General features: G+C 41.4%; 1 protein-coding gene across 3 annotated transcripts in view; it reads right to left on the reverse strand.

The window, feature by feature from the left end:
* Positions 1–27,304, reverse strand: part of nbeab (neurobeachin b) — a 227,917-nt gene that overhangs the window by 25,241 nt on the left and 175,372 nt on the right. For all 3 annotated transcript variants that reach the window (XM_074680127.1, XM_074680125.1, XM_074680126.1), the window contains exons 40-44: positions 13,413–13,530; positions 13,223–13,325; positions 12,403–12,518; positions 8,287–8,399; positions 173–313 (exon numbers count right to left, since the gene is read on the reverse strand). In XM_074680127.1, the coding sequence (XP_074536228.1) occupies positions 173–313; positions 8,287–8,399; positions 12,403–12,518; positions 13,223–13,325; positions 13,413–13,530 (591 nt within the window). The remainder of the gene's footprint in view (positions 1–172; positions 314–8,286; positions 8,400–12,402; positions 12,519–13,222; positions 13,326–13,412; positions 13,531–27,304) is intronic.

A 27,304-nucleotide genomic window follows, 5' to 3' on the forward strand; every position in this document is an offset into this window, starting at 1 on the left:
CGGCATCATCAAGCCTGACAAGTGACAATCAACTAATGCAGAGTCAAAAATGAAAAGCCGTGTGAGGATGTGAGTTTAACTTCATGCCTATTCAGATGCTTGACTAGTTCAAGGATTTAAAGGACAGTACAAAAACATCTGTGTAGACGATTGAAGGAGGGATTTTACTCACTATTCTGACAAGCCAATGCAAGGTGGAAGCAGCTGTGGTGTAGTGAGAGCTGTAATGACAAGGTGGGGTCTGGTCATCCTCCCAAGTCTCGTAGTGTTCGGCGTAGAAGGCGGCGCGCTTTGGATTCAGAGCACCAACAGGCTGCAGATGAAAGAAATGAGAGATTCAGGTCACGTGATTAAGCTTTTAATTAATATTTAAGGGCTATTCACTCAAATATTTAAAGTGTAGGCTTTGACAAAGCAAACATCAACTTAAAAACTTGTGTTTTTAGCATTTTAATATTTATACAAAGCTGCATGCCTAAGGAAATTGGCTTTTAATGTTATACTATGTATGAGCTTCATAGTTTTACATGTATTCTGAGTTTGAAGACTGAAGGCTTAGACTGTTAACCGGGATAGTTTTTAATTACTTATTGAAAAACAAGGGACTGTCTCACAGAAACAACTTATAATCTGCAAAACTGTTATGAAAAAGAATCGATGTATAAATCACAAATACAAATACAGTTCAAAGACTCGTAGTAGAAAAACATTCTTAGGATTGAATCTTTCAGTATAAGGTTAGGGTATGAGTCAGTCAGAGGAACAACACTTGCCCAAAATCATACCCAACCATACCCGAAATCAGAGTTAAATGAAGCTAAAAAAATCTAATTTAGTAAAAATGTCAAAAAAGTAACAGTATTTATATAGGAACAACCTATCGGAGAAATCAGATATGATGTATCTACATTAGGTCCCTGTCCGGTGTTTATGTCTTTTCTAGTTATGGTGCTAAAACTCTGGAGAGACAGCAAACACAGAAGGGTAGCTATGGATCTGAAGACTGTTACAGGCACATGTCTTGACAGTATAAAGAACGACAAGTCCATGAAAGGCTTTAAATTCAAGTGCTTTAAGATGTGAGATAGTGCAAGCCAATGTAAGTGCTTTACAATTGATGCAATATGAGCTCCTCTTCGCTTGTACAGCTGAACTGGCTTCCTATTATAAACGCACAAACTTGTAAAAAGTGTTTCAAGGCCAACAAAGTGGGATGTTGTGTATATTTGCACCACCATATGGATTGTTTTAAAAAGTAAAGCCTTACTATGAGTCAAGCCTTAAGTTTAACTTTTCTGATTCACATAACGATAATGATAATGATAATGATAATGATCACCCTCTGGCCTTATTATTGAAATGCATATATCATAGTGCATAAAGAGACAAGAACATGTGATCAGATGGTGATGTTGTCTTGTGACACAGATGAGATGCTGTTGAACTAAAAGCTCATGTAGAAAGTTTGTAATGTTCTAACTCAAGACTGTGGGGACATTTACTGAACACAGTTCAGAATGACAAAAACTTACAGGACTAAAACCTGCACAGTGAAACTGCTCCCCCGTTCAGTGTGTAGGGTAAGCACATGAATTGGTAAAGCATAATTGAGCATAATTAAGAAAGAAAGACTTGCAGGCTCTAAGTAGTTCCCCATTAGGCTGCTGGAGCTGAGGCCAGCAGAGATGCTGGGGGAGAGTTCAGGGCAGACAAGGAGCTTTACTCTGGGATTTGTCTGTCAGACCCCATTATTCTTCTGAACCCTAAAAAGTTCCTGTTGGGCTGTCTTCTGTCTGAAATTTACAGGGGCACTCTGGAGTGGGGGAGCTGGATGGCGCACTGAAACTGGAGGAAGGAGATACGAGCGTCTGCTGCTAAATGTTGTGGCTAATCCATGTGGATTAACCCCGGCTGACCTGATTTACACCCAACACACCCACCAAGCCATACTTTACTCAGAGCTACTGTGCTACTGGGCACTGGTGGAAGTAACTTACATTAACACATGAAACACTGTTGACTCACTAAGCACCATCCCAAGCTTGGGTTTTAAAGTTAGTGGTGCTGAATCAACATCGCAAAGTCTAAAAAGTTAGCTAAAACTAGGCTAAAATGGCTCATACCCAATCCAATAAAACTTTTTAACATTAAATTTATCAGCTGTTTGGGTAAAGCATGCATTAAAACTGAATAAATGTTTTTATTTCATATTCTGATAAGTATCAGTGTAGAAAATAAAAGCCGGCAAACATCAAACCAATCCAGCCAAGTAAAATGAGTCAAAATTCAAACTTGTTTATTTGTTGTTTTGCAGTAAATTCTGTTAAATAAATGCGAATAAGGATGTGAATAAAATGCACATCACCACCACAGTTGTAAGACAAAAGTCTGTTCATTACATACTGAGTCAGAACCTTGTAAAGTGTGGTTCATTGAACAGCCACCGTAATAATTTCAGTATCATACTAACACCATGACTGTTGATCCCTTTGGGGGCTGTTTCATTTTTATGTGTTTTTAAGGCAACAAAATTACTCCCATTAAACATAAATTTAGGTGGTGAATAAATTGCTTTCTCTGCCCTTTCAATCACCCTGTCCAATATAAGAGCCTTGCAGGCATATTGGCAGTCAATATTAATATACTCAGTCTCACTGAATCGGCTAAACAGGGGGAAGGGAGGCTGGTAATGCAATCAGTTGCAGCTTTTTTTAAAAATCCTAAGAGCTGCAGCTCAAAGGTCAGAAAAAAAAATAATATTAAAGCACTTAACTCCAAAAACTGCTGCCTTAAAATAAGCCACTAATTCTAACTTTGTTACAATAACACTGTTATTCTCAAGATACTCGGCATCTCTTGCTCTTTTGAAAGTTATGGTCATGTGGCATGGTGCACATGCCTGAGTCAAAATTAAATGCGGCCAGACCTTTTTTTTTCATTCCTCCCAAAAATCTAATGGCAGCCCACATCAGTGTTAGCACAATTGAATAGACTGAAAGAGAAGTTTATTGAGATCTGTGTAGATTTATGAGGTGATAATAGCCCTGCATGTGACGTCTTGGCCCAGCTGGCTCGGGGTGCAAGCCACAAGATGTCTCACACTCTGTAAAACTGAGGCAAGGGTAACTAATGCAGGTTAGATCTATGAAAAAGAGTATGAAAGATCCAGGTAGTCCATATAACAGAGTGAGACAAATAAGTGAAAGACAGCAGCAGGTAGTAGTAATGAGTCTATGAGATGAATACATACAGAGCGCACAGAATGAGTATCAGAACTAGAGGCCAGTTTGCAGTTTTGCTCACCCAGTTTAATATCATTGAATTAGGAGAAAATGAAAAACAAGCTAAGTTGTGTTATTATGGGCATGTGTATGTGTTATGGAAAATATAACAGGATATCAGAATGCCTAACAGGATATTAAAAACAAATATTGTACAACCCTGATTCCAAAAAAAGCTGGGACACATATGAAATGACATCTGGAACTGTTGCAGAGCAAGATTTCACCAAAAAATTAATATTCTGTATGAAAACTTCAAACTCCAGCTGCTAAATTAAAATTTGACCCATTGACTTGAAGAGAAATAAGAAGAAAGTAGATTTCATTTTTTGATTAATGAGTATAAAAAGACGTTTTATCTCTTCAAAAGTCCTTTAGTCCTTTTTTATGTTTTCATGATCTCATTTGTTGATAAGTCCCTATGTTAATATGACAGATAATCACCTCTTTCCTTTCCTGCAGTGCATTTCATACAGACTGACAATGAAAACAACTGGTTCAGACAGCTTCAAATTTGCCTCTTTCTTGGCTCATTTCTTCTGGACCTTCTGACCTGGTGAAAAAATATCAGCACCACTAAGCAAAAAGTGATCAAAATAAGATTTGTTTTCATATTCAATCAGCTTCATTTGTGGTGCTGCACTCTTAAGGTGAAGAAAACAAGCATAGCTGTTGGTTGAAAAGATGTGTAGAGACGAAGCCTCCGTTTGTTTGGTTATATGTAAGCGAGCCTCCAAAGAGACGCAGATTGCATTTTATATTTCAAGATAAATTACATTACAGTATGTTGCTATGGTGCTCTGTCAGGAGAAGTCGCAGTCGCTTCTTTGCTTGCCTTGTTGGAGGCAGGGCTGCGTGCAGCTCCAGTCTGATGCAATGAAAACGCTCAAACTCAAGACAAAGCAGATGTGCCTCCAAGCAGCCTGGTCAAAGAGGAAGTGAGGATGAAGATTTTTCCATATCAGTGGAAAAGCATTGAAGGTTTTCTTTACGGTAAAACTCAATCCTCATAACTTATAGTATTAGTCTCTAAGAAATCCTCAGTTTTTACTTTCAGGTCTCAGTACAAGCTTCAAGTTTGAAAGGGGGCGGAAACTGACATTATCTGTGTTATTCAAGTTATTCTGTCAGGGAAATGTTTCCAATACTTTTATGTATGAGAAGATAGAGGAAATTCCCTTGTGCCACTTTTCAGAGCAGCTTATTTCTCTGAATTCTGTTTCACAAAAGGGAGCACATAATGCAATTTCATCAGCTGAAAACAGAATTATTCCACATCTGCTTCGTCCACCTTCTCGTGCAATTAAATTTATCTCAATCACATCATTTAACAGCTGTGAGGAAGATTGGCTTCCGCCTATCTATCACCCACTTGTCAATTCTTAAAATAATCATTAGAATCTAATGAAACACTTCACTGAACGGATGTATCTGACATCCAAATATGCAGAACTCCGGCCCTGAGGCAAAGCCACGCAGTGTTCGATGCACTGTTCACAGATGACTGGATGCCCAACCGGCAGGTAATTGTAGGTGTGTGCAGTAGGTTTGAGTGGCTGAGCTCCAGCAGTTTCAACAATGCTGTCCATCAAGTGGGAGTCTCATGCGATTGACTAACAAGTCTCAGGTATGACTACGACCTGTGGGAAAGAGAGCCTCCCAAATCACAAAATTCCAGCGTGGGATAATCTGAGAAAATGTTCAGAGTGTTAATAACGCTTCACTTCATGTAATTGGTTTGCAATTACAATTTAGTTTTATCAAGTGTATTAAGCCTAGAGTAATAACAAGACTATTCATCTTCATAACACTGCAGCTCAGTGAGCGCCAGAGTGACAGATGATATTACATGAGGAGATTTGATATTTTTCAACCGCAAAAGACATGAACGCATAAATTAAGATAGGAAATTTATCAAAGCCAATCACAAATTCTACGCTTTAGGAACAGACAAATATATGAATCAGAAAAAACACACGTGTACAAACACAGACAATTATTATAATGGGTATTGAAAGCTTGTTTGGACTTGCAAACTAGTTTGCTAAGTTTAAGTCAGACTCATGTTCAACTTTGCTGTATTCATGTGCAACTGATGGGGTGGCGTTAAAATTAAAGTTCAGAGTCTATGTCAAATGGAAAAAGGTTACACCAAAAAGTATGGTCTTGACATTGGTTAAAAGCATTTTTATTTTATGTAAACATTAGAAATGGTATCCAGACTTAGTGTAGTTGATACACACAGCCTGTTTGTACACAACCACACCCACTGGACATACAATTTGGAGAGACACTCAGAGTGAAATAAACAATGAACACGTCTCTGGAGACAGAGCTGCTACTTTTGATCCATAATTGAACAAAAGGGCAAGCCAAGCAGAGATGAGAAGTGTGGGTCTCTGTCCCTCCCTGCTACACTAGCTGTGAACTTTTGGAGGTAAGAGCCCCGGGGTTCCAAGGACAACTGTCAGGAGACTCGGGCTGTGAACTCATGCTAATGAAGGCAGCTCAGGCCTGTAAACAGCATGAGAGGATGTCACTGAATACATTACAATACATAACTGTCTCCCCAGGGCAGGACAGGCGCACATGGCTCAGCCCAGATCACCCCCCTACCCCCAACCCCACCTTCTCACACACACATCCTGTGGCTCTCTTAGCCCACCTGAATGCCCAACAAGCCAAAGCCACCAAATGTAGACAGGTGCTGTGGTAATGTTGGCGAGACAAACAACTGGGCTGTTAGTCAAGGTGCAGAGTTTCTCGAATAATAAGATCTTCTTCAAGGTCTATCTATCTATCTTTCTCACTGGTCTCGTAATCGTTGAGTCTTCAAACCAACTTTCTGTGCGTAGTTTTCCTCTGACCTAACTATAAAAGTCAGCACAGATACCTCAAAAAAGCATTTCCCTAATACAAACTGCTTGGAAGTGAGATTTGCAAAGCGAGGGTCTTAGTCAGATTGTTGGCGCTTTGAGGAAAACAAGAGGGAATGAGGGAACGATAAAGAGAGCGCGAGTGAGGGAGCTCAGACAGGAATGTGACTATTTTCAGGTCAGTGAGCTCCACTTTGCATGTGCAAGAGAAAGAGAGACAGCCAGAGAGGAGGGGGGTGGTAATCAAGTAAACCAGGGCACAGTTTGTGGTAGAGTGATCTACAGCCTGTGCATCTTCTGTCAAAATCAGTGCAAACGTGACTCTGAACTCTTCAAGGGTTGAGGGGCATTAGTGTCATCGTGTCCGAGCTTTGGTGATTTTGGCAGTGTTAGCAAGATTCTCAGCGCAGCACAGCTTGATGCAGTTTTGACCCCAGCCTTATTTGGAAAGACTTTCACAGTAACCCTGTGCGAAGGACCTGTTTTCACAACTTCATTAAGCTTGAAAGTCAGATCAGAACAAAAACTTAATTGAAACTAAGGCTATACACGATGAAAATTTATGTCTAATACAAAAGAACAGTTTGGTTTTAAATGCAGTTGACTGCATTAGCTGTTGTCCTAGTTATGTTTGGAATCACAACATCATAATTGGGGGTGCACCGATCACAATTTTCTGGCTGGTCACCGATCTTTAAAAAGCCTGACATGCCGATACTGATTTGGGCCAATACCGTTTTTTATTTTTTATAACTGACAGCATATGCCTTCAATGTTCTAATCGTATCTTTTTGAGAATCATTGATCAATACCTGTGAAACAATAATATCTTTATGTTTTAACTTAACCAAAAAAGTGTCCTGAGTTCTAGGTCTCAGAGCAAAAAGCAGCAATGACTGTCAGACCTTCCCGGAGGAATATAAGGTCGGATTCATATGTAAAGATGGACCGATTACCAGTCCCCCAAAATAGGAAATCGGCCACTTTGGGGCAGCACAAAAAAAGCTATAAGTAAAACAGATATGCTACCAGTTTTTTAATTTGTATAGCTAACTGCTTTGCTTGAAGTTTTTTTTCCATAAAGTCGAGTAGGCTGTAGCAACCATAGACTGTGTGAATTGTAGATGCAACTTCAGTCTCTGAAGTGGAATTTGATTCTACTGAGGTGGACCGCTATATTTGCTATATTTTAAGTGATGACTCAACCCAACTTTGGTTTGGCCTAGCCAAAGGCAAAGAGTTGGAGTTGAAGCAGAGTTCCCAGCTGACAGCTACAGTGTGCCCACCTGTCAGTCAAGTTAGCTGTGCAAATCTTGTAACCTTAATATTATCTCAACAAATGGGTTAAAGATAACTGACTGCTTGGTGTTTGCAGCTAGAAAAATGAGCCATCAAAACCAAAATTGTTTTTTGAACCAGGCTTTAAATATCTTAACTTCTGCTTTAAAGATATGTTTTTTAGGATGTGTGTGTATGGCTTACAGGCTTGTAAAGCCAGCCTCTTGTGAACACTCAAGGAACCGCAGTTTTAAACACATCCACATCAGCTTCTTTTCTCAAGGCAGAAGATGGCAGCTTAGTAGCAAAAGCAACATTTGTTTTGGACTGAAAAATCTTTAAGATCTGTGTTGCTCTCAACCATTTGTGCTAAATGTCCGACCCCTGATGTGTTTTCACATTCCAGCATTTGTTGTTAACTTGATCTGTTTTGTTCCAACACAACGCTAATAAATGATGATGACAGTCAACCGATTCACAAAAATTGGCACTTTAAAATTAAAGCACTGAAATTATTGACCAAATAAACCTTCAAAGAATTGAGGAAAGTCAAAAAATCAAATACACAGTCTTTGTGAAAAAGGGGCCCTAACACTGGGCTTACAGTTTGAACCAAATGGTCATCATAACCTACATTCATTTTTTAGACATTACATGAATGACAAATTGGCATTTTTCAAATCTACATTTCTCATAAGTTTCAACTCTTTAAAACTGCAAACAACTCTTGAGTCAATGAAAAAAAGATTATTTGCCTTGGGACAGGAAATCAGGGACAGAACTGGTTGCTGCTACTTGCTCCTCCCTTTTTATGTCATACTGAACAGTGAATAATCAAAGGGTCACTGTACCTTTGAGAGATCTCTGAAGTTCCCTGGCAAGGTCAGGTCCAGCTCCTCTGAGTCGTAGTTGGTGAGGACCCAGGGAAAGACCGGGTACTGGTTCAGGTCATTATATGTCCTCCCTAGACACATAGAGTAGACAGAAAACTGTGAGTGATGACAGGTTGGAAGGGAACAGAGGGGTTGAAAGCGGGACAGGGTATACTTGAGGGTTTAGTTACTTTTGGGGATCAGCATGCAACATTCCAACAAGCCCCCAATCTCAGGGCCCTCAATCAAAAACACTTCCTGTCTTATACTGAGTCTGCCAGGGAAAGACGCACACTACAGGCAAGTTTTCTCTGCTTTGGGAGTTTGTTCAGCCTCTTTATGTATTTTTCTGTTGAGAGTGCTTTATCAACAAGTTATGGGGATTTCAGGAAGTCTTACAAGTCTGTCTTTAAGCTCATTGAGTGAATAAAAGTTGTGAGGAGTTGATCAGATTCAAAGGATACAGATCCCTCTCAGGGACAGGACTTCAAGCATCTGAAATGTCACCAAAAACCTGACGCACTGATTGGCCAGATGTAATTCCCTTGTGTGCTCTGGCTGCAGGAATATGGTTTTCAGATGGTAGCATGTGTTAAAGGAAATTCATGGGAAAGCAGAGCGCGTGTAGCATGTTGTCATTAATGCTCAGCTTTCCTTTTGAAGATGACACTGATACAGCTGTGAGGTCAGGTGGTGGCCAGTTGTAATCCAGGATTGGGATGAGGCTGTTTTGGATGGTTTTGTTGGAACTTTTACTATTGGTGATAAATCATGCTAAAAATGTAAGGCTCATAGTAAGTCAGAACATTTTATTTCACTCAAGACCTCATGAGAGGTCACTAGAATACGGGGGTATATGAATTCTTAATACGAGCTCTCCAACGCAAGGAACATCTGGGCTACACAGACAACTACAACTGACCAGAAATGCTGAGATGATATCTGCATCCCTCCCAGATTAACCTGCTACCTGCCCTTTGAGATCCTCTTTTAGCGGCAGATGTGCGAGGATCCTTCAAAGGAATCATCTGCAAGGATTTAGGACCTGATGGCAGCCCTGAACAAGCTCTCCATGTTCAGGCCAGTTGTCCTCTAATATTTCACAAAGAGCCACAACTGCACTGACTTCCACCATCACACTACTGCTGACTTCTTGAAGCACCATGAATTAATCATCGTTTCCTCTGTCCCACACTTACTGGAACCACTTCAGTCTCCTAAGACATCAACTGACAGCAGGACAGTCATAGAGAGTAACAGTTTTTTTTTTACTACCTGCCCCAAGTAAACAAATACAGTATCACAGTGTCACTAATGTCGCCAAGTGAGAGTAGTAACCAAACTTGCTCTCTTTTCTTATTGTTGGGGCTAAACATGAACTCCAGGACACTCTGCAGCTTCAGGAGATTCACTGAGAGGTCGTCAGGTTCACTGCAGACACTTACTGGTCTGCATGCTGCAGAGCAGAAGGCACCACAGTTTCAGGTCCACAAGCTTTAGGCTGAAGGGCAGCTTCATCCCTCAGGCCATAAGACTGATGAGCTCTTGAGCTCTCAAGCTCATTACCATGTCACTGCCACTTTACTGTACTGTGCCACAATGTTGTCACTTTTAACAGGATCAAATGTAATTTACATAACGCTGTAAAGCCTGACCCATCAAAAAATCACCAGAAAATCCAGTTTTTTAGAACTGAGATGTTTTATTAACCCTTTAACAAAATCCCCACAAAAATATGCTACATCATTTTGTTTATTATATATTTTTTGTATCCCATTTGACACATTGGGCAGTTTCTGCAACTTTTTTCTGAAATTTTTAGTAAATATGCAGAAAATACTTGTGAAAAAATTAGTCACAGTTTAGATTTTATTCTTAACACACCTTCTTGACAATTAGCAATGATTTTCCTGAAAAAAAGTGTGGATAATCTTATGAGAGCAGCCATTTTGAAAAGGGCCAAAACACAACTTCTGCTAGTGGAAGGCTAATCTTCAAGGGGGTAGAATACATTTTCAACAGGTTTTTAAGGAAATACTCTATCATAATGATAAGGTAGAGGTCTTTGAAACTCATGTAACAAACATTAAACATTTGGTATTATAGGGTTAAGCTATGTTTGAGTTTTTCTAATGTGTCCTGAGTCCCTAGATTTTAAAGGATTTCAGTATCTCTTCAAACAATAATCACTGGAATACAAAAATTATGTTCATACATTTTGTTCTTGAGCCTTGTATTAACCCTCTATTAACCCTCTCAAGGCAGACGTGGCAGATTTGCAACAGCTAATTGCTTGTTACCTAATCACTCCACATTCACATTTTATGAGCCTTTTTTTCTCAGATGTACCACTGTAGAACTTTGTTGTGCATTAGCAACAAACAGTTTCCCACTATCCCACAAAGCGGCAGATCTGTGTCACTTTTAACATGACTGCCTTCTTGGTTTCATCGAAACAGATTTTCAAGGCATCAATTTCATGTAAGTTTCACTACCAACCTCCATTAATTTGACACCAAAACTACATAAGATGAATCTTGAATATACATAGATACAGTACACGCCAATTAGTAGATTTGATCTCCTCTGGGTTTTTCCCTAGGGGTAGCTTTATTTGACGTTGCAACATCCCAGAATGCATTGCATGTAAAGGTATCTCTCAAAAAAAGTCAGAATTGTATACAACTACCCCATATGATATTTTTCCCAAAATATCTGTTTTTTTCTGATACTGAAACTTAATTTGAGCCTGAAAGGGTTGAGGCTAAACAGATAGAGCTGTGGGATATTGGACCTGCCAGAATACTTTTGCAGCAGAACTCAACTCTTTAAGACTGAAGGATATTCATTGAGACAATTAAAGAATTAGTTAGATCAACAAGTTTAACAACACAAGCACACTGTCTGATGGAAAACACATGAGCTTTGAGCACAACACTCAGGTAAGAAAAATTATAGCTGCTAAACTATATTTAAATAAAACATTTGGGTTATTTTGAAAATCATTCAATGAATAAAACAGATCTTTCAGAAGAAATATTTTATTTCTTGTTTACCAGAACTGCAAAGCTTTTACTGGAGACCTAAGCTCATACCAATCCAGTAGACATGTCTCCTCTCACTCCAGGTTGGCAGCCGGTTAGCATCAGATGATCTAAATCTGGCTGAGTGAGTGTTAAAGTCTGACAGGAGAGTGTATGGGAAGGTTTCAGCAGACACTCCTGGGTCTAGGGGAAGCTGAAGAGCTTTAATTATCAGCATTATTACAATACAGTAAAAGAAGCAGCAGACTTGAAGAGTCGGGGGTGTTGGTGTGGTTCTGAGGCCTGAGTCAGGATGGCAGGATGTTAATAATAGTGGAATAGTGTTTAATTAGAAGACCACTTCCCCGTTCGCACCTCTTCCCAGCACTTCACCCCCCCGCCTGTCTGCCGCCCCACACTGTTCTGACATCCCTGTCAGCCCAGGTCATTACTGGGGATTTTTAATGAATTTTGGGCATGTTTTTCTGTCTGCCTTACATCTAATTAGCTGACAATAATGTATCGAACTCAAGCAGGAGCTATATATAAATATGCATGAATATGCAGCGAGAGAGAGGATGACACCTCTCAGAGCGGAGTAGTGTGCAGTCGCTCTTGCCTTCCCTGTTAGTTGCAGTTCAGATCAGAGAGTCGACAACAGAAACTCTCAACTCCACAGACACACACACGTGTAAGCTTGGTGCTAATTATCTGGCAAAATCTGCTGTGCCTGCTCTTTGCTTCAAACAGAGCGCTTCCATGAACGGTGAAGTCTACAGTGTTGAGCAACGCTTTAGGTTACCAGGTATTCTTAAACTAATACGACAGACCTGGGGCCACTTATAACATGCTTTTAGCACCACTGACACGTGAAGTTTATTGATCATGAGGGCTAAACTTAAAGTTATAAGCCTCCAATGGTGAAAAAATTCACACAGATAATGGATAAAACTTTAAAGTTTTTTGAGCTGCAAGTTTTTCCAAGAGAAAGAGGAAAACAAATCATAATCTATTTAACAGTGGGCTGTAAAAAATGTTCATATCTTCAGAGTGTTGCTTGGGAATGCTTTACCTGCAATAGTATTGAGAAACATGAGGTACTCAAAGTTGGATATCTCTCTCCTCTGCCAGCGCTGGGTCATGTTGGATGATTTAAAGAGCTGCCGAGGGGTGGCCATGGAGATGCGCCTGCAAAAAAGATTTCAGGAAACAGAATGCTGGTGTTTGTGTCAGACACTGCACTAAAATGTTAACTCGCAAAACTTGAAAGAAAGGAGCAATAACTGTAGGGAGAAAGAATGAGCAAGAACAGGACTGAATATTTTGAAGAAGAGTAAAAATTGCTTTATCATTTGGGTTGATACATTGTTTACTTTAAAAATTTTAAAGTTAATGACAAGCAGGGGATAGAAAATGTCAATCTTATCATGGCTTTCATAGCTTTGATTTCAAAATGATTCTAAAAAAAAGAGTTGTAAATCAAAAGCTGATGAATGAACACATTTCTGTAGGATGACCTCTTTTATATCCAATAACTGAATGTAAGACTTAAGGTAATGTATTTGTTTTTCTAACAGTGTGCAAACAGGCTTGTTAGCACTGAAGGAGTCTAAGGGGAATCAGTGGTTTTCTCTGTGGTCAGTGGCCTGGCTGCAGCCCTGCTCTATAGAGTCTTCTGTCAGGGAATTAGGTCAGTTCAGTCAGGGTCAGTGCACATCCACTGCAATGACTGGACCAATGAGACTTCAAATGACTCTGCTGCAGGCCGGGCCACACAGAGGCCCTGACACACAACTCAGTGGAGTTAACCTGAGCCACAAAGGTCCAAAATATTATTAGAAACCTGGGATACTGTTCATTTTTTTTCCTTTTTGAGGGAATATTCCATCTACCTGGCTTGTGGAAGACCATAGCTGGTGCCAACTCCCACTCGAGGAAGACTGTAGACCACTTTTTTAACGGTGGCCTGGTCCGGGAAGTTGAACATGACCGAAGCTGTGGAGAAGTGAGAGATATCACTAAGTGGGACAAAACTGGAGACGCATTGATCCCAAATATGCTATAATTGGATCTTTCACTTACTTCTGTTGGCCATAAAGACTTCAATCGCTGTGTTCTGCAGGAGGTGGCGTCTGGTGAAAACTGCCCGAATCTCACTGAACATCCACTTCCCATGCAAACCCTCGGTGTAGACCAAGACCTAAAACAAGCAGAAGGGAATACAGTCTCATAGCATGATATCAAAATAAAATCATCCACTATTATGGATTAATACCCAGAACAGGACAGTAAATGTGACCTGAAATACACTTTAAAAAAAGAGAGATAATGGTGCTTAATAATTCTTCAGTGCTTCAGTTAATAAAGTGAAATGATGGTTTAGCTTGTCTTCTCCTGTATTTCTCAGCTGAATTTAAATCTTTCACATAGATTTCATTAAAAAAATCCCCATACTACGCTTACAAATGCTATGAGGAGGATCTGCTTTAACTGCACTACCTCGCCACCTTGTGGCCTGGGGTCTCACGCACACTGTTGTAAATGACTTTTAGCGAAGTTTGGAGATTAGATCGAAACAAATTTTCTTTATTCAGGAAAACTTTTAACTGGATACAACTTGCTGCGGTAAGGCATTTATCAGTACATTGACATAGCAATATGGTTTGAAATGTGACATCAAGCAAATGTGGTAGTGGCTCGCTATATGTAGTGCTATCGGCAGCCCTGTGCTTAGACGTATCTGTAGGCTAACGTGACAACAAGTGAAGACTGTCAGTTTGGAAGTAGTTAAGTAGCAATCTATATTTAGCGCAGCTAGCAGTCTGGCACTCTAAGACATGTCCGTAATGTGTAACATTAGTAAATCCTGGTTAGCTATTTCCTGCCGGTCATCCACCATGCAGAGCTAACGTAACTTTACTCTTCATTTTATTGATAAACTCTCAAGTTTGAACAGACCACTGCTGAATAACTGCTGCATGTGGGTTGAAGTGTACATTAGCACAAACAGCTTAGCCCCTGTGTTAGCCTTTAGCTCTTGCTCTATCACTCTCCTGTTTAGCTTTTTTTGCTCTTCTGTCCTTTTTCTGTCAGACAGTTAGGCTCCTGTGTCCACCATCACTACAAAAATAATAACAGCTAACTTTTTCAGCAGAGAAAAACTGCTCACTACCAAACTTCATCAGCCAATGTGGTGTTGTCATAGAGACCCAGACATGCTGTAAATCAATCCAGTCCTGCTCAACCCGATCGAGGAGCTAAGAAGTAGTTTTTGAAATGACCTGTAACCTATAATATTGGTGCTGATAATCTAATTTTAAAGTGTGGATTACAATCAGGCATATATCTAGAAGGGAGACTTTTTCTTAGAAACTCCGACCCTTTGATATTCACCTTCAGTGAAATTAACGAATACAATAACACTGTTTAGAAAAGCGTATTTCCAAAACACCATGTCGCAGTCTTGAAGGTTCAACACTTTTAACACCAGCTGGTCTATGATCTCACCAAAGCAAGAGGTGAAAAATCAACCCCCTGACTTGGTGACATGTAAATAATCAATAAAATCATCCCATCAAGGTGCAGAGTGAGGAGACAAAGGATCATTAGTGTATGTAGCACCACTGTGGCAGCAGTCAGACCCACACACAGGAAACCCAGACAGTTGTTCTGACAGGTGAGAAAAGTCTCACACACCTCCTTCTCTTCCTTCCGTTTCACTTCCCTCTGACTGAACAATTTTGTCCAACAGTATGAGCCAGGGAGCAACCTTATCAGCTCCCCAGGTCATAATCACACATATGCTGGGTTGAGAGAAGAGTGAGAGAATAAAGATCCAGAAGGGCAGCAAGGGGGAGAGGCCATACAGTACATAAGTTTGTGTGTGTGTGTGTGTGGGGGGGGTCTGTATATGTGTGTGGGGGTGATAGAGGTGGAGTAAGCAGGGAGGAAGCCGGAGTGAGATGTTCAGCTGGGTTAGGTCTGATGCTAATGCTCATTTAAAACAGTGACAGGCTGGAAGAGTGCAGCGCAAGCCGAGCTGCCTTAATTTCTCCCTGGAATAGCTCATGCCCGACCTCCGTGCCACATCCAAAATCTCTGGAGCTCAATTAAAATTGGATTAGGTGGAGATGGTGGATGTGCAGCACAGCATCTCTGGTGCTCTCCTCCCAGTAATGCCCCTGCCTGACACCTCTGCAACCCCCAACTCAAACAGTTGTCATAGAGACAGCCGGGCCCAGAGGAGGCAGCGTGCTGACAGGGGGAGTGGAGAGGAAGGGAGGTGAGATGGAGGGACGGCTGTGGGGCTGAAGGCGGACTGTTGAGGGCCAGCAGAGGCAGCCCACTCAGAGGCAGGGTAGCTTTCATTCCTCCTCCTGCTCTGCAGCCAGATGTTCTGGAAGCAGTCTTCAGAGTGCAATGCTGAAAAGCAACTCATGCAGATTTGCATCATGGGAAAGCTACAACAGTTGACTCCATCAAGGGAAAGGGTGGCTGCAATTTGAATATATATGAAGTTATCTTGATGTTTGGAGACTTCAAATGGCTTCTCAATTATTGACACTCTATTCATTCTGCATGTCACTGTAACAGTGCAGTGGATTTGTTTACAGAAATCTCTGTTTGGCATAAAAATATCTGTATAAAAACTATTGTTATAAACAGAAAGTAATAATGTGAACACTGTAAGACCTAAAAGCTATAGCGTGGTTTACTCTCGTATCCTTAATAAAATAATCTTTTAGTCCTGACTTTTCCTTGTCGACCCGCTGGAGAGAAGTTTTTCTGCTACAACAAAGTAGAGGCCAAAGGGCGAGCTGTCAACAAAAGAGAGGCTAAAGAGGAGAAAAAAAGAGCTGATTTCAAACAGCCCAGATCAAAAATTTGTCATAACAACAAAGCTTTGGTCTAAACCAACACACAGGGGCCCCTGTAGACTTCGAGATTTGACAAAGCCCAGCCCTCATTTTTGGAGGCCCAGCTGTAAAAAATGCCATTTAATGAACCTGTCTGCTGAAGCTGTCCCCTGCCTGTCAGAGGTGTCAGCCAGTGACAAGCGCTGGGGACCGCCGCCTCCAGTCACAGACAGGCCTGCCAGCTGGAGACTTCGGCCCCAATCTAATCACGCCACCAGGAAGGGACCGGCGCTCTGCTCTTGGTCTGTCACGCTCAGGGCTGGGGGAGCAACGAGGGGACGGGTGGAGGGGTCTGGTATGGCCGTGAAGCACAGTCTTTTGTTTCCACACAGGTCCCTCCACGCAGGCTCATTAAGAGCTACAGGCGCATGCGCTGCTCTGCCAGCTGCGGGGAGATGCGTATGTCTCCAAAGCTTAATAGCCATAATGCAATTTAACGTCTCTGTCCTCCCTTTCCTTTATATCCTTTCTCTTCTCTACACGGTTTGACAAGGGGCAGGCTGCTTTCTGCTTTTGGATCATCGCAGGTGGAAAACAGAAAAATGTTGCGACAGATGAGATGAGGGGAGGCACAGGTGACAGCAGTGTTTAGGCTGAAACTCATATGTAATAACGTGCAGATGCTCCTGTGGAGAACATACTTAAAAGTGATAGAAAGTCTCTTCATGCGTGAAAATAGATCCTAATCATATCTGGCTTCTTTATGGCTTTAACCCCCACATTGCCTGAGACACTATGACAGAAGTTATTAATAAATCTAACGAAGCATTTTCTCTAAAACCTGATGCAATTTTCTCCTATATGAAATACAATCCCTTCCACTGCATTTAAGCAAACAGAAAAATAATATAATTCAGTGAGACCTCCAAGCCTGCATGACTGATATATTTATATGAGTCCGTGGAGAACTCTGACAACCTGGTATCACAGCACCTAGGCTGCATTCTTCCAAGATTTGTCTAATAGGCTTCCACAATAAAGCCTCACTACTGCAAGATCCCAGGCGGCCGGAGAGAACAGGGGAGCGGAAGAATAAGGGGAGGATACGAAAGGCAGTTTCATTTTGAGTGATATGACTACTCCCCTAGGAGCGAGTGGGATGGATTTCACACATGGCAATTTGGAGGATCAGCACACACTGTGTATACTGTATTCAATGGCTGACCCCGGGCAATACGGACAAGTCTGTGAAGAGGTTGAGCAGTCGGGGAAGGCAAAGAGGAAGCATAAAACCCAGTACCAGCAAGAGCAGAGAGCAACATTTGGATTAGTGGGAGCCAAAGGCAATGTGTTAGTCTGGGTCATGAAATTTCACTTATTTAATGTGTGAATTCATATTCACACATATGACTATTTTATTTTCAGTGGCAGAATTCTTGACTTAACATTATACTCACATTTCAATATGTTCTTACTTCCTGTAGTGTGAAATTAGCTGTCAGGAAAGGTAGTTTGAGATTTATTAGTAAAGATTTTCAGGTATCAGCCTCCTTCTTTTACCTGTATCAGAATACAAAAGTGTTAAATGGAATAATGTTTCCATGAACTGTTTTTTTTACAATGTCAAAAGCCAGATTCAGCTTTTTGTTTAACATTAAGAATTAAAGAGAGGAAGAGGGGGGTTTCTTTGTTTTTTTGTTAGTTTTGCTTTTGTTTAAAATCTTTGATTTCAGTGATGACCCTTCAAATAAAATAAAGAACCATACTTATTCTCTTTCTTCAGGTGTTCTTAACAGTATATAAAAAAATAAAAATTACCATTTCAAACTTGATAAAGCTCTGCAGGCAGTCACCAAGATGTGTTAAAATCCAAACTTTTATTTAAGCTTTAATCCATTTTACATCCCACAAAGATTCATAACATATGCCTCAGCATCAAAGTGAGTTACTCGTCTTATCCCCCCCTTAATGTGACAACTGTTATGCAGTGTAGAAATTCAAAACTGTAAAAGATTCCCACAGATTATCAAAAAAAAAAAAAATCTGCATTCCGCTTGGTTCCCCTCTGTGAGACCCACATCTCAACTTCAATAAAGTAGCAGGCTCCTAATGCAGGTATTGGGGAAAAACAAGACACAGATTTGCATAATCAGTGTCACTATACATTTGGGTGGTAGCTGGAGTGTGGCAAGATGACACAGCTTGGGTGCTCTGGCAAGACCAGTGGGATAAAGGAGATGAATATGCATTAAATATGCTGGCAGTTCACTGCCCCAAATGTCCAGCCAAGTTTGTCAATAACATTTATGTCAGGAATGGTATTTCACGCACATTAGCAGGCCCTGCAGCGCTGTCTTCAACACCGCCACGGTAGGACAGGTGGGAGGGGCTGTTTCACTGGTATGCAATCTCTTCTTCGAGAGTCAGGGCTCCTTAAAAATTCTTTATCAGTTAATGTAAAATTATAAAGCCTGGAGACATGCAATGCATTAAAAAAATTAAAATGGTTACTTAGGATTGTGGTTCCCTGCAGTGATGATTCACAAAGTTTGGCATCAATCCACATGGTGCCTGCTGAAGCTGAGAGGTTAGAAAAACAACCGAAACCAAAAGTCTATTTTCTTCTTTTATCCAGAGTTTGGTTCATGTTTATTCAACTGTTGGGAAAACAAAGTACCATACTATATGCTTTAAATACAGTTATTCAAGTAGATGATTGACAAGCACATTATACCTTGGTTTCACAAGCATGCATTTCTATTTCAGTTTTATGTGAACCCATATGCCCTTTTCATATCCTTTATAGGATCATCTTAGTGTGTCATTTAAATTTCCAAAAACATTTTGTTTGTTTAAACATGCTAATAGCTGTATTTTTGGGATTTTGACAATTCAACCACAATGACAGCAATTATTCACCCTCATTAGTCATTTTCAGACAATTCTTTTGGTGTAAATTAACATTCGAGCTACAGGACTCACCCTTGTAGCTCTGTTACTAATGGTGATCAAGAGAAATTTAAACATACATACAAACATGGCCAACCCATGGTCATGTCCTCACACACATGAACACACTCTGTGAGCACATCATCCAGATAAACAGCTTGAGGATGCCTTCACTTAAGGAGCTTGAGAGAAGCGATGCAGTCATTTGGTATGGGGTCTTTTCAGCAAGCTTTTCCTAATGGGACTTTTTCAGGGACTTGTCAGCCTTAAGATGACTGAAATCTTCCTGGCCTGAGTACCAGGCTTCCTCTGGCTGCCACAGAGAGTGCCAAGCTGATCGCTTTAAATCCAACTTTTCTTATCCTCGTTTTTTTTTTAATGGTGGTGTGTGGGAGGGACGGCTCAGAGCAAGACAGAGGAGAAGAGAAAGAACGAGACAAGGATGGAGAGGCGGAGAGACAGAGGAGGAGAAGGACAGAAAGAGCAAGTGGTTAGACGAGAGGGCCTGATGAGCAATGAGCGCTTCACTCGTCCTCAATTAATCTTGTCTCTCTACCTTTGCTTTGGCGCTTCCCTCAGCACCAAGGTAATAACAGCACCCCCATCCATTATCCTTTTATCCCTGTTATTCACTGGGAATTGCTTAATAATATGTTACAGATTTGTCCTCCTTCTTATAATTCTTTCTGTCATTCGTAGTATATCATCTGGAAAACACACAGCCCCCTTTCTGCTGGACGCTCTTTGAGGATTATGGTGGGTGACACCTTCAGGATGCAGCCAGAATCTGGAGCATCATTTTTTCAGGCATAAAGTGGAATTACCCTGACTTATCTGTCATTGCCAAAACCACAACAAGCCATTCAGGGCCAAAGCAAAGGTGGAACAGGTTCTTATCAGCTCCTTTAAACGAGAGCGCTTGTAAATTTATGCTAATGAGGGCCTTTTGTCATCCAGGCTCACCCCTTGGGGCTGAACGGGGCTTGCTGGGGATGATAATCTGGCTGTTGAGTGCACTTGATAATTTGTACTTTATCCTCATGTAATTATATAGTTTAAATCTTTTCACCAATACTAATCCTAAGACTTGAGGAAGTGTCTTAACCACGTCTGTGGATCTTAGCGGCACTAGTTAGCATGCTCTGACGCTCTCTTCCTCTCGCTTGCATAAAATCACGTAGGAGGAGTGCCGCACTGATGTAATTACTCTGACTTTCTGTAGCCCGTGCAATGAATCCTCATATCATTTTGATCCACCTTAGCAGGCAGGCAGAAAGCCAAGCTAGCAGCCTGGGGGTATGAGAGACAACTCGGGGAAGGTGAAAACATTAAAGTACGGCTGAAAGAGTCCTCCCTTTTTTAAGGATAGAAAGATGGGGGATCAGGAAAACGGACTGAAGGGAGTTAAGCAAGTGCAATAGGGTGGCTTTTAGGTCTTTTTTGCTGTCCAAGGGGACGCTAGGCCATCCTGAGAGCCTGCCAAAGCCAACAGCCCTTGACAAGCTGCTTGGCATGCTGTAATTTGACTAATTACACTGGATTAGACCATATTAATGCAAGCTGTTTTCTCCAGGGTCACTGACCCACCCAGTAAGTCCCCCCTGCTAGTTTGCCCCATTTGGTGTAAACATAGCTTACACATAAAGAAATCAGTCTCTTTGTTGTGTTCAATTGTGAAAAAAAGACACTTATCTATATCCCTGACAATATTTTTATAATGAGAGTGTGTTACAAAGCACTGTGTTACAGAGCAGAGAGCCTAGAGATACAGCCTGCACTTTCCTCAGGCACATCATCACAGGGAGCTTTGATAACAAACAGAATGCTTTTCCTGCTTCATCTCTCTGCAGGCAAAGAAAAAAAAAACAAAATAAGGACTTTTATGAATCTCACTGAAGTCTACACAGACTTCATTTTTAAACATGGTGATGGAGGTAGGGTGACAGGTGAGGGTCTCTGCATGCTGAAAACAACAGTGCAGAATTTCATTTTAATTGTACTTTTATCGAAACATAATATCAGAAAGAAATCTGAGTAATGAGGCACTATTTTGTTTGTGTGGTTTGGTCGCTTAAGTGTTATTCTGAGAAAAAAAGTGTTGAAATAAATGATTAATGTTTGAAAAAGCAGATTTCATATGATGTGATCCAAAATCAGAAGATATCAGCAGAAAATCAGAGAGAATGGTTACTTTTCTAAAGAAGGAGTCTTCATTTGCATTCCTAAAACTCAAAAGGAAAGGAGGGAAATGAGCCATAGAATATGTGTGTTTAAATAAAAGTGCTCTCCCAATTGTACTAAATCAATTATGGTTCCACACAATGGAGAGGCAGCTTCTCTGTTTGTATGTGCTCCTCTGCCTTGAACATGGTGTAATAATAGTCTTAAACCAGGCATTATACGGACAGAATACCAAAGAGGCTTACAGCCCTGGTTTCATGAAACATTTAGGCAAAAGTTCCAAGGGCTGAGGATGATGAAAGAAGGTAAGCCTGAAAATGGGCTTCTGGGATCCACAGCCCTTATTGTACAGAAGTCACATCAAATTAATACTGAGGGCCATTTGCAGCCTTTCTTCTCCTGAGCTTTTCAGAACGGATTAAGCTATGAAAACTCAGAAATTACTAAAGCACCTATTAGGCATTATGCTCACCCTTTCTCTTCTTTTCTGTTTGAAAGTCATTGAAGGAGCTTTACTTCAATTGTACTTCAGTTTCCTGACTTGTTTGCACACTTGAAAGAAGGAAATTACATAAATGTGTCATGTAAAATATATGTTTCACAACATCAATACATCCTAGACAAAAATATTTATTTCTCTGAATTTTTAAAATATTTCTATGACTATAATTTTGGGGTCTGTGTATTACATAACTTCTGTAGTAGCTTGATTTGATGGTGATGTTTGCAGTATTTAGGTAGTTTACCAGAAATCACAGAGCTCTTTCCACTCTGATGAAGGACCAGCACGGCTAAGGCTCTCTCAGGCTCTCCGCACCCCTCTTTGCTCTCTCAATGCCTCTTCAAAGAAGCGCAGGGAGTGCATGAATTGTAATTACGGCTCCTAACAGGATTCAAGAGCGCCCAAACGATGGCACTTGAGAAACAGGTCGTGTGGAGTTAAACGGCTGTCAGACACTCAAAGCTCCCCAGCATGTGAACAAACCCACAAAAGCTGGACGTGTCCACCTCTAAGGCCCTCCTACCCACTTTCCCTCTCATAGCAAGAGATTAAAGATCAACCAAGGCCCCTTTTAAAGACCCATAATGCCTTTATGCATTTACTTATATATCCCACATTCAAATTTCAAAGCATGTTGCTGCTTTCATAAGACACTAAAAACTGCAGCAGTTAAAGGATACATATTGTTGATTGGATGTATTTGATTAGAGAAAATGTGTTGTGTTTGAAGACATAAAATCTTCCCAAATTTTGGAGCAAGCTGAACAACGCCAGAGGAAAATGTGAGGGGGAAGCAAAGGTTTGTGAGGGATCAGATAATTGGTACCACCTGAGAAACCATCTAACCACAGTGCCAGATTATCTCCCGACCTCCCCTTTAAAATAACGGAAAAGATCATCTGTGCTCCCCAGACAGTTTGAATGACTCACCAGGGCACAAGACTCCTCAGCACACATTAAAAAAGACCAGCCCTCTCCAACTTCAGCCCCAAAAGCACCCAAAAGAAACCGACCTGCAGCGTGAAGTCCCTATGTATGACCCTTATTAAACTCCTAATTGGATTGAGAGCCGCTGGGGACAAAAATTCAGCATCTTTCATTCAGCTGAGATTTTCTTTAGCATTCCTTCCAGTAGTTTGCTTTCGCAACAATAACATTAAAAATCAAGTCGGTGAAAAGTTTTTTTCCTTTTCAAAACACCACATTTCCCAAAAATGGGAGTATAGGGGAAACCTTTTTCACCTTACCCTTTAAGGAAAAGCACTATTTGGTTTTCACAGGGTGCAAGTGACAGGCTGAAACAAAGCCCAGTGCTGGCCATTGTGTAGCCTTTCACTGTTGTAATGGTCTTAAAATGGCTACAAGCAGAGCCCCATTCAGTGTGACCAGGCTGCTCAGCTCTCCTCTCCATATCCAAGGCAAACTGAGCCCCAAGCGGGAACTTTAGGGTCAGCTGATGAGTGAATGAGCGACTGAGTTCACTTATAAGCACAGTCTCAGAATATCTGTGCCTGCAGAAGTTCAGAACACATTTACACTAATTACAGAGAATAAATAGTGCCATAACAACAACATCAATCAAGTTCATTATGGAAAATAGCATAATGACAATAATTACAATAATATCTCATTAAGAAAGAGAATGAGAGGCAGGGGAGAATTAATAGCAGACAGGTGTACAACACACCGCAATTATGGAACCTGAAATTAGTTCATTGCCTCAAGGCAAACAGAAGAGAAAGGGAAGGTTGTAAGTGAGGGTGTGTGTGTGTGTGTGTGTGTGTGTGTGTGTGTGTGTGTGTGTGTGTGTGTGTGTGTGTGTGTGTGTGTGTAAGGGCGGGTGGGGGCTGGTTTCAGGGCTGGGAGTAGGACTGATAGAGAGTGGCTCACTGACAAAAAAAGAATTGCAAATAAGCAAACAAAAATGTCTTAAATGTGTAAATTAGGGAGAAAAATAAGAGGGAAAAGCAGCTTTTCCCTGCAGACTGGTGCCTTAGATGAGAAGGGAGCAGCGAAACGTGATCAAGGGGAGCCGTGGAGCGGTGCGGCAGGCGTCAAGATGAGCACTCAGCCAGCGAGTGGCAGCTTCTCCTTTTCCAGTCAATCATTCATTACAGAGCCAAGTGCGGTGGAGGAGTGCCTCCTCTTTCTGACCTATCATATTACTGCCTCTGTAAACTCCTAATCCTCCCTTCGTTAGATGGTGTCAACAGCCGACATGCTCTCACTCCGCTGCTGCACTCCCCGCTCAGACACCTCCCAAGCCCTGCCAAGACCACAGAACTGACACCCTAATAAATACGTTTGAAATGTAACAAGGTAGAACCGCACAACTTTATCCATCTGTTTCAGCGCTGGCTTCCATCTCACACTTTTGATCATAAGAACGACAAAATTCACTGAGCAATTAGCTCACTTTTTCTTTATGTTTTACCGTAAATTTCAAGCTCCCAGTTCACAGAAAACAACACTTTAGAAATCTGGCTTCAGCTCTTCAGCCTTTCATTGGCTAGCTGGAGCAGCCTGCTTTTTTTTTGCCTTGGGGCTGTTCCTGAGCAGGTGAAAGCCTGGAGGCAGGAACCTGCGCATCAGCACTTCTCCGTCCATCATGACTCTTTCATGGGGAGCCGTCTCCTGAGCTTCTCCACCAACGCCCAGCGAGATGACTACTATAATGAGTCCAACAGATGAAAGCTCAGCAGGACCAAACAACACTCAGAAACATTTCTGCACACACACATACACACATACACATACTGAGGTTAGCAGCAATCAGAAACTTGCTGTGTGATTGGTAAACAAAAGGATCACATTGAGACTGGAGACATGGGAATCAGAAATAAACTATCTATGGTGTTGAAGTTTTTTGGGTTGGTGTGATCACAATACTGTCCTCTTCTGCACGCATCACTGCATAAAAATCTTTTACTCAAACATGGATGTATCCACTGAGTCTGAGAACTGGTTTCATGTAGTTGGGGTCCCACCTCAAGCAGAAAGATATCAGACACAAACACGAAAATAAAGCATGATTCTGTGCATGGGACATAAGCTGCTGTGGCCTTTAAGGATCTTAAAATATCCAACCTTGCTAGAAATAAATATGTAAAACTGGGAGATAAACTTTGTCTCGGTTGGGACACACCTACCAAAGAACACGGTTTAAAGGCTGCTAATTACCGTATAAAATAAGCAATTGGCATCCGGCCCCATATGTTCCACTTTTTTAGAGGAGAAGATGGAAATGAGGTGGGGTAGATTTGATTGTGACATGCTCTCCGTCTGTGCTCCACAATGTGTGGCTTTGCCAGTTACGGGCTAATATTCAGCACAGCTCACCACCACCAGAACTAATGAAAGTAGACAAAATGTCTCTGCTGCCATCTTTGTCTAGCATCCGCTCGGGGTGATCCTCCCCTCCTTCCCTCCTTTCCTTTTCACCTCCCCTCTTCCCCTTGCTCTTGAAGGGAGGGTGACAGCGGCATAAAATGGTGGCGAGCAAATGTGCCTTCCATGTGGCAGCAGCGGTGGGGGTGACAGGGCAGACTGAGGCCAGTGCTATCAGCACCGTGTGGCTGCTGCTTTGAACAACCTGGACGACCGCCACAGAGGATTCAGGGCTGATGAGACACCAGCAGTTACAAACCAAAGTAGTTTTATGGTACATCAAGAAACAGGCTGCTCATCCCCAACAGAATGCAGATCCCTGTAAACTTTGTCTGTGGTGGAAGTTTCATCGTTCTCCTGTGAAACATAAAATCTTTAGAACAATTGCACTCTAACCAAGATGCTACAAATTATAACATATTATACAACTTAAGTCTAAGGAAGAGATTGTCACGTGGTGCAAATAGTAAATCTCTTAAAATGAAAACATGTTATCTTGCAAGCACAGACAAAATATCCAGATTTGTTTTGAAAATGTGATGCAAAAACTGGCTTCAACTAACATGTCTGCATAAACAACAAAATGAAGCCTGCTGCCTGCATGCAGCAGTTTTGTGGTTGAGTCATTCACGGGGTCGTTAGTTAACCCCAAGCACAGAGGATCATGAAACAGGGGCATAAATCACAGAGTGAAACAAGGCAGACTCCTCCGATTCATTAATGGAAATGATCTGTCAATATGCTGGAGTCAATTCACACGTGTCAGCTGGGCTCAGCACACAATAGGCCAGCCAACTTATGAACTCCCAGCACCACTCCACCGAGTCCATAAAACAACTGGCATCGCCGCTGGGGAGCACCCCGAGACACCACCCTCTTGCACAGACCACCAGATGACACAGATGGGGCGAAACCAAACAAAGACGAGACTCCCTTTGTACAAAGAGGGACCCCTTTCAAAAGCTATTCATGCAACAAATTGGGGAAATCTGGCCATGCAACACTCTGCGTTTGCTCTTTTATTAGCGTGAGCCTTACGTCACAGTAAGTGAAATCAGATTTATGATTCCCTGCTACAAAGGTGGTTAAAATCCAGCTCACTTTAAGACATAAAGAACTTTTTTAAAAGGCATGTTCAAGTAAAACAGTTTGGAAACGTTAACCAGAAACAGCCTGCTGTTCTGTTCATGAGCTACAGACTAACAGGCTGTTTCTTTTACAACAATTTCACCTATCACACATTAATGACCAATGAAATCACAAAATCTAATGAAGAAAATAACACACAAGAACAAGAACTAGTTTGTGTGTCCTATTCTCTACAGTTTTGGGATTGTTTGGCTTTAAATGGCTAAGAAATAGTAAAGCTAACAGTTTTATAGTAAAGTGCTCCTGACAAGCTCACATGTAAAAGTAAGCCAGTTGTAGTTTCTGCTCAGTGTATCAGCGAAAGCTGCAGTTCAATGACTCTTCCTATAGCCTCAGAGATTAATGAGTATTAATATCAGTCAAAGACACTGTAGGGGACGCCTCTGTTTTATAGGAGCCTGAAACAGCATCAAGCCCTGAGTACTTTCAAAGGCAGTCCATCAGTTAGGGGAGGTTTGTTTCCATGTAGGTCATTAAATATGTGCACACAAGCTTTCTCTTATTAGGCTCTCTGCATTTTTCTTTTCTTGTTCTTTCTCAGCTGCTCACCCGTGCTGCTGCAGCAATCTGCATAGAGAGACATTTGTCATCATTAGCCCTGCTCTGACAGTTGGCACCCGGCACCTCAGATCTCTAGGACTGGCAATTATGAACCCTTCATCCCTTATTTAGGCAACATTGCCTAATTTCATCACAGGCCTTTCCAGCAGCATTTGATTACCAACAGCCCCAAACCTAAAATACCCCACCAGCTCTCCCTTTCCCTTTGTTTTGTGTGTCTATGCACTCTTTCTCTTAGATCATGTGACATGTGGGAGCGGGCTGTGTTCTCTGAGATTTTAACTTATAAACCACAAGCTCTGCAGTGAGGAGTGGGGATGAGCATCAAGGGGTCAGTGGGTAGATGATTACAGCACCCACCTCTCAGTGGTAGACATCTCACAGACATT

This window comes from Halichoeres trimaculatus, unplaced genomic scaffold, assembly GCF_033239565.1.
Source record: "Halichoeres trimaculatus isolate MK-OKI-2021-1 unplaced genomic scaffold, fHalTri1.1 fHalTri1_scaffold_9, whole genome shotgun sequence".
In the NCBI taxonomy this organism is placed as follows: Eukaryota; Metazoa; Chordata; class Actinopteri; order Labriformes; family Labridae; genus Halichoeres; species Halichoeres trimaculatus.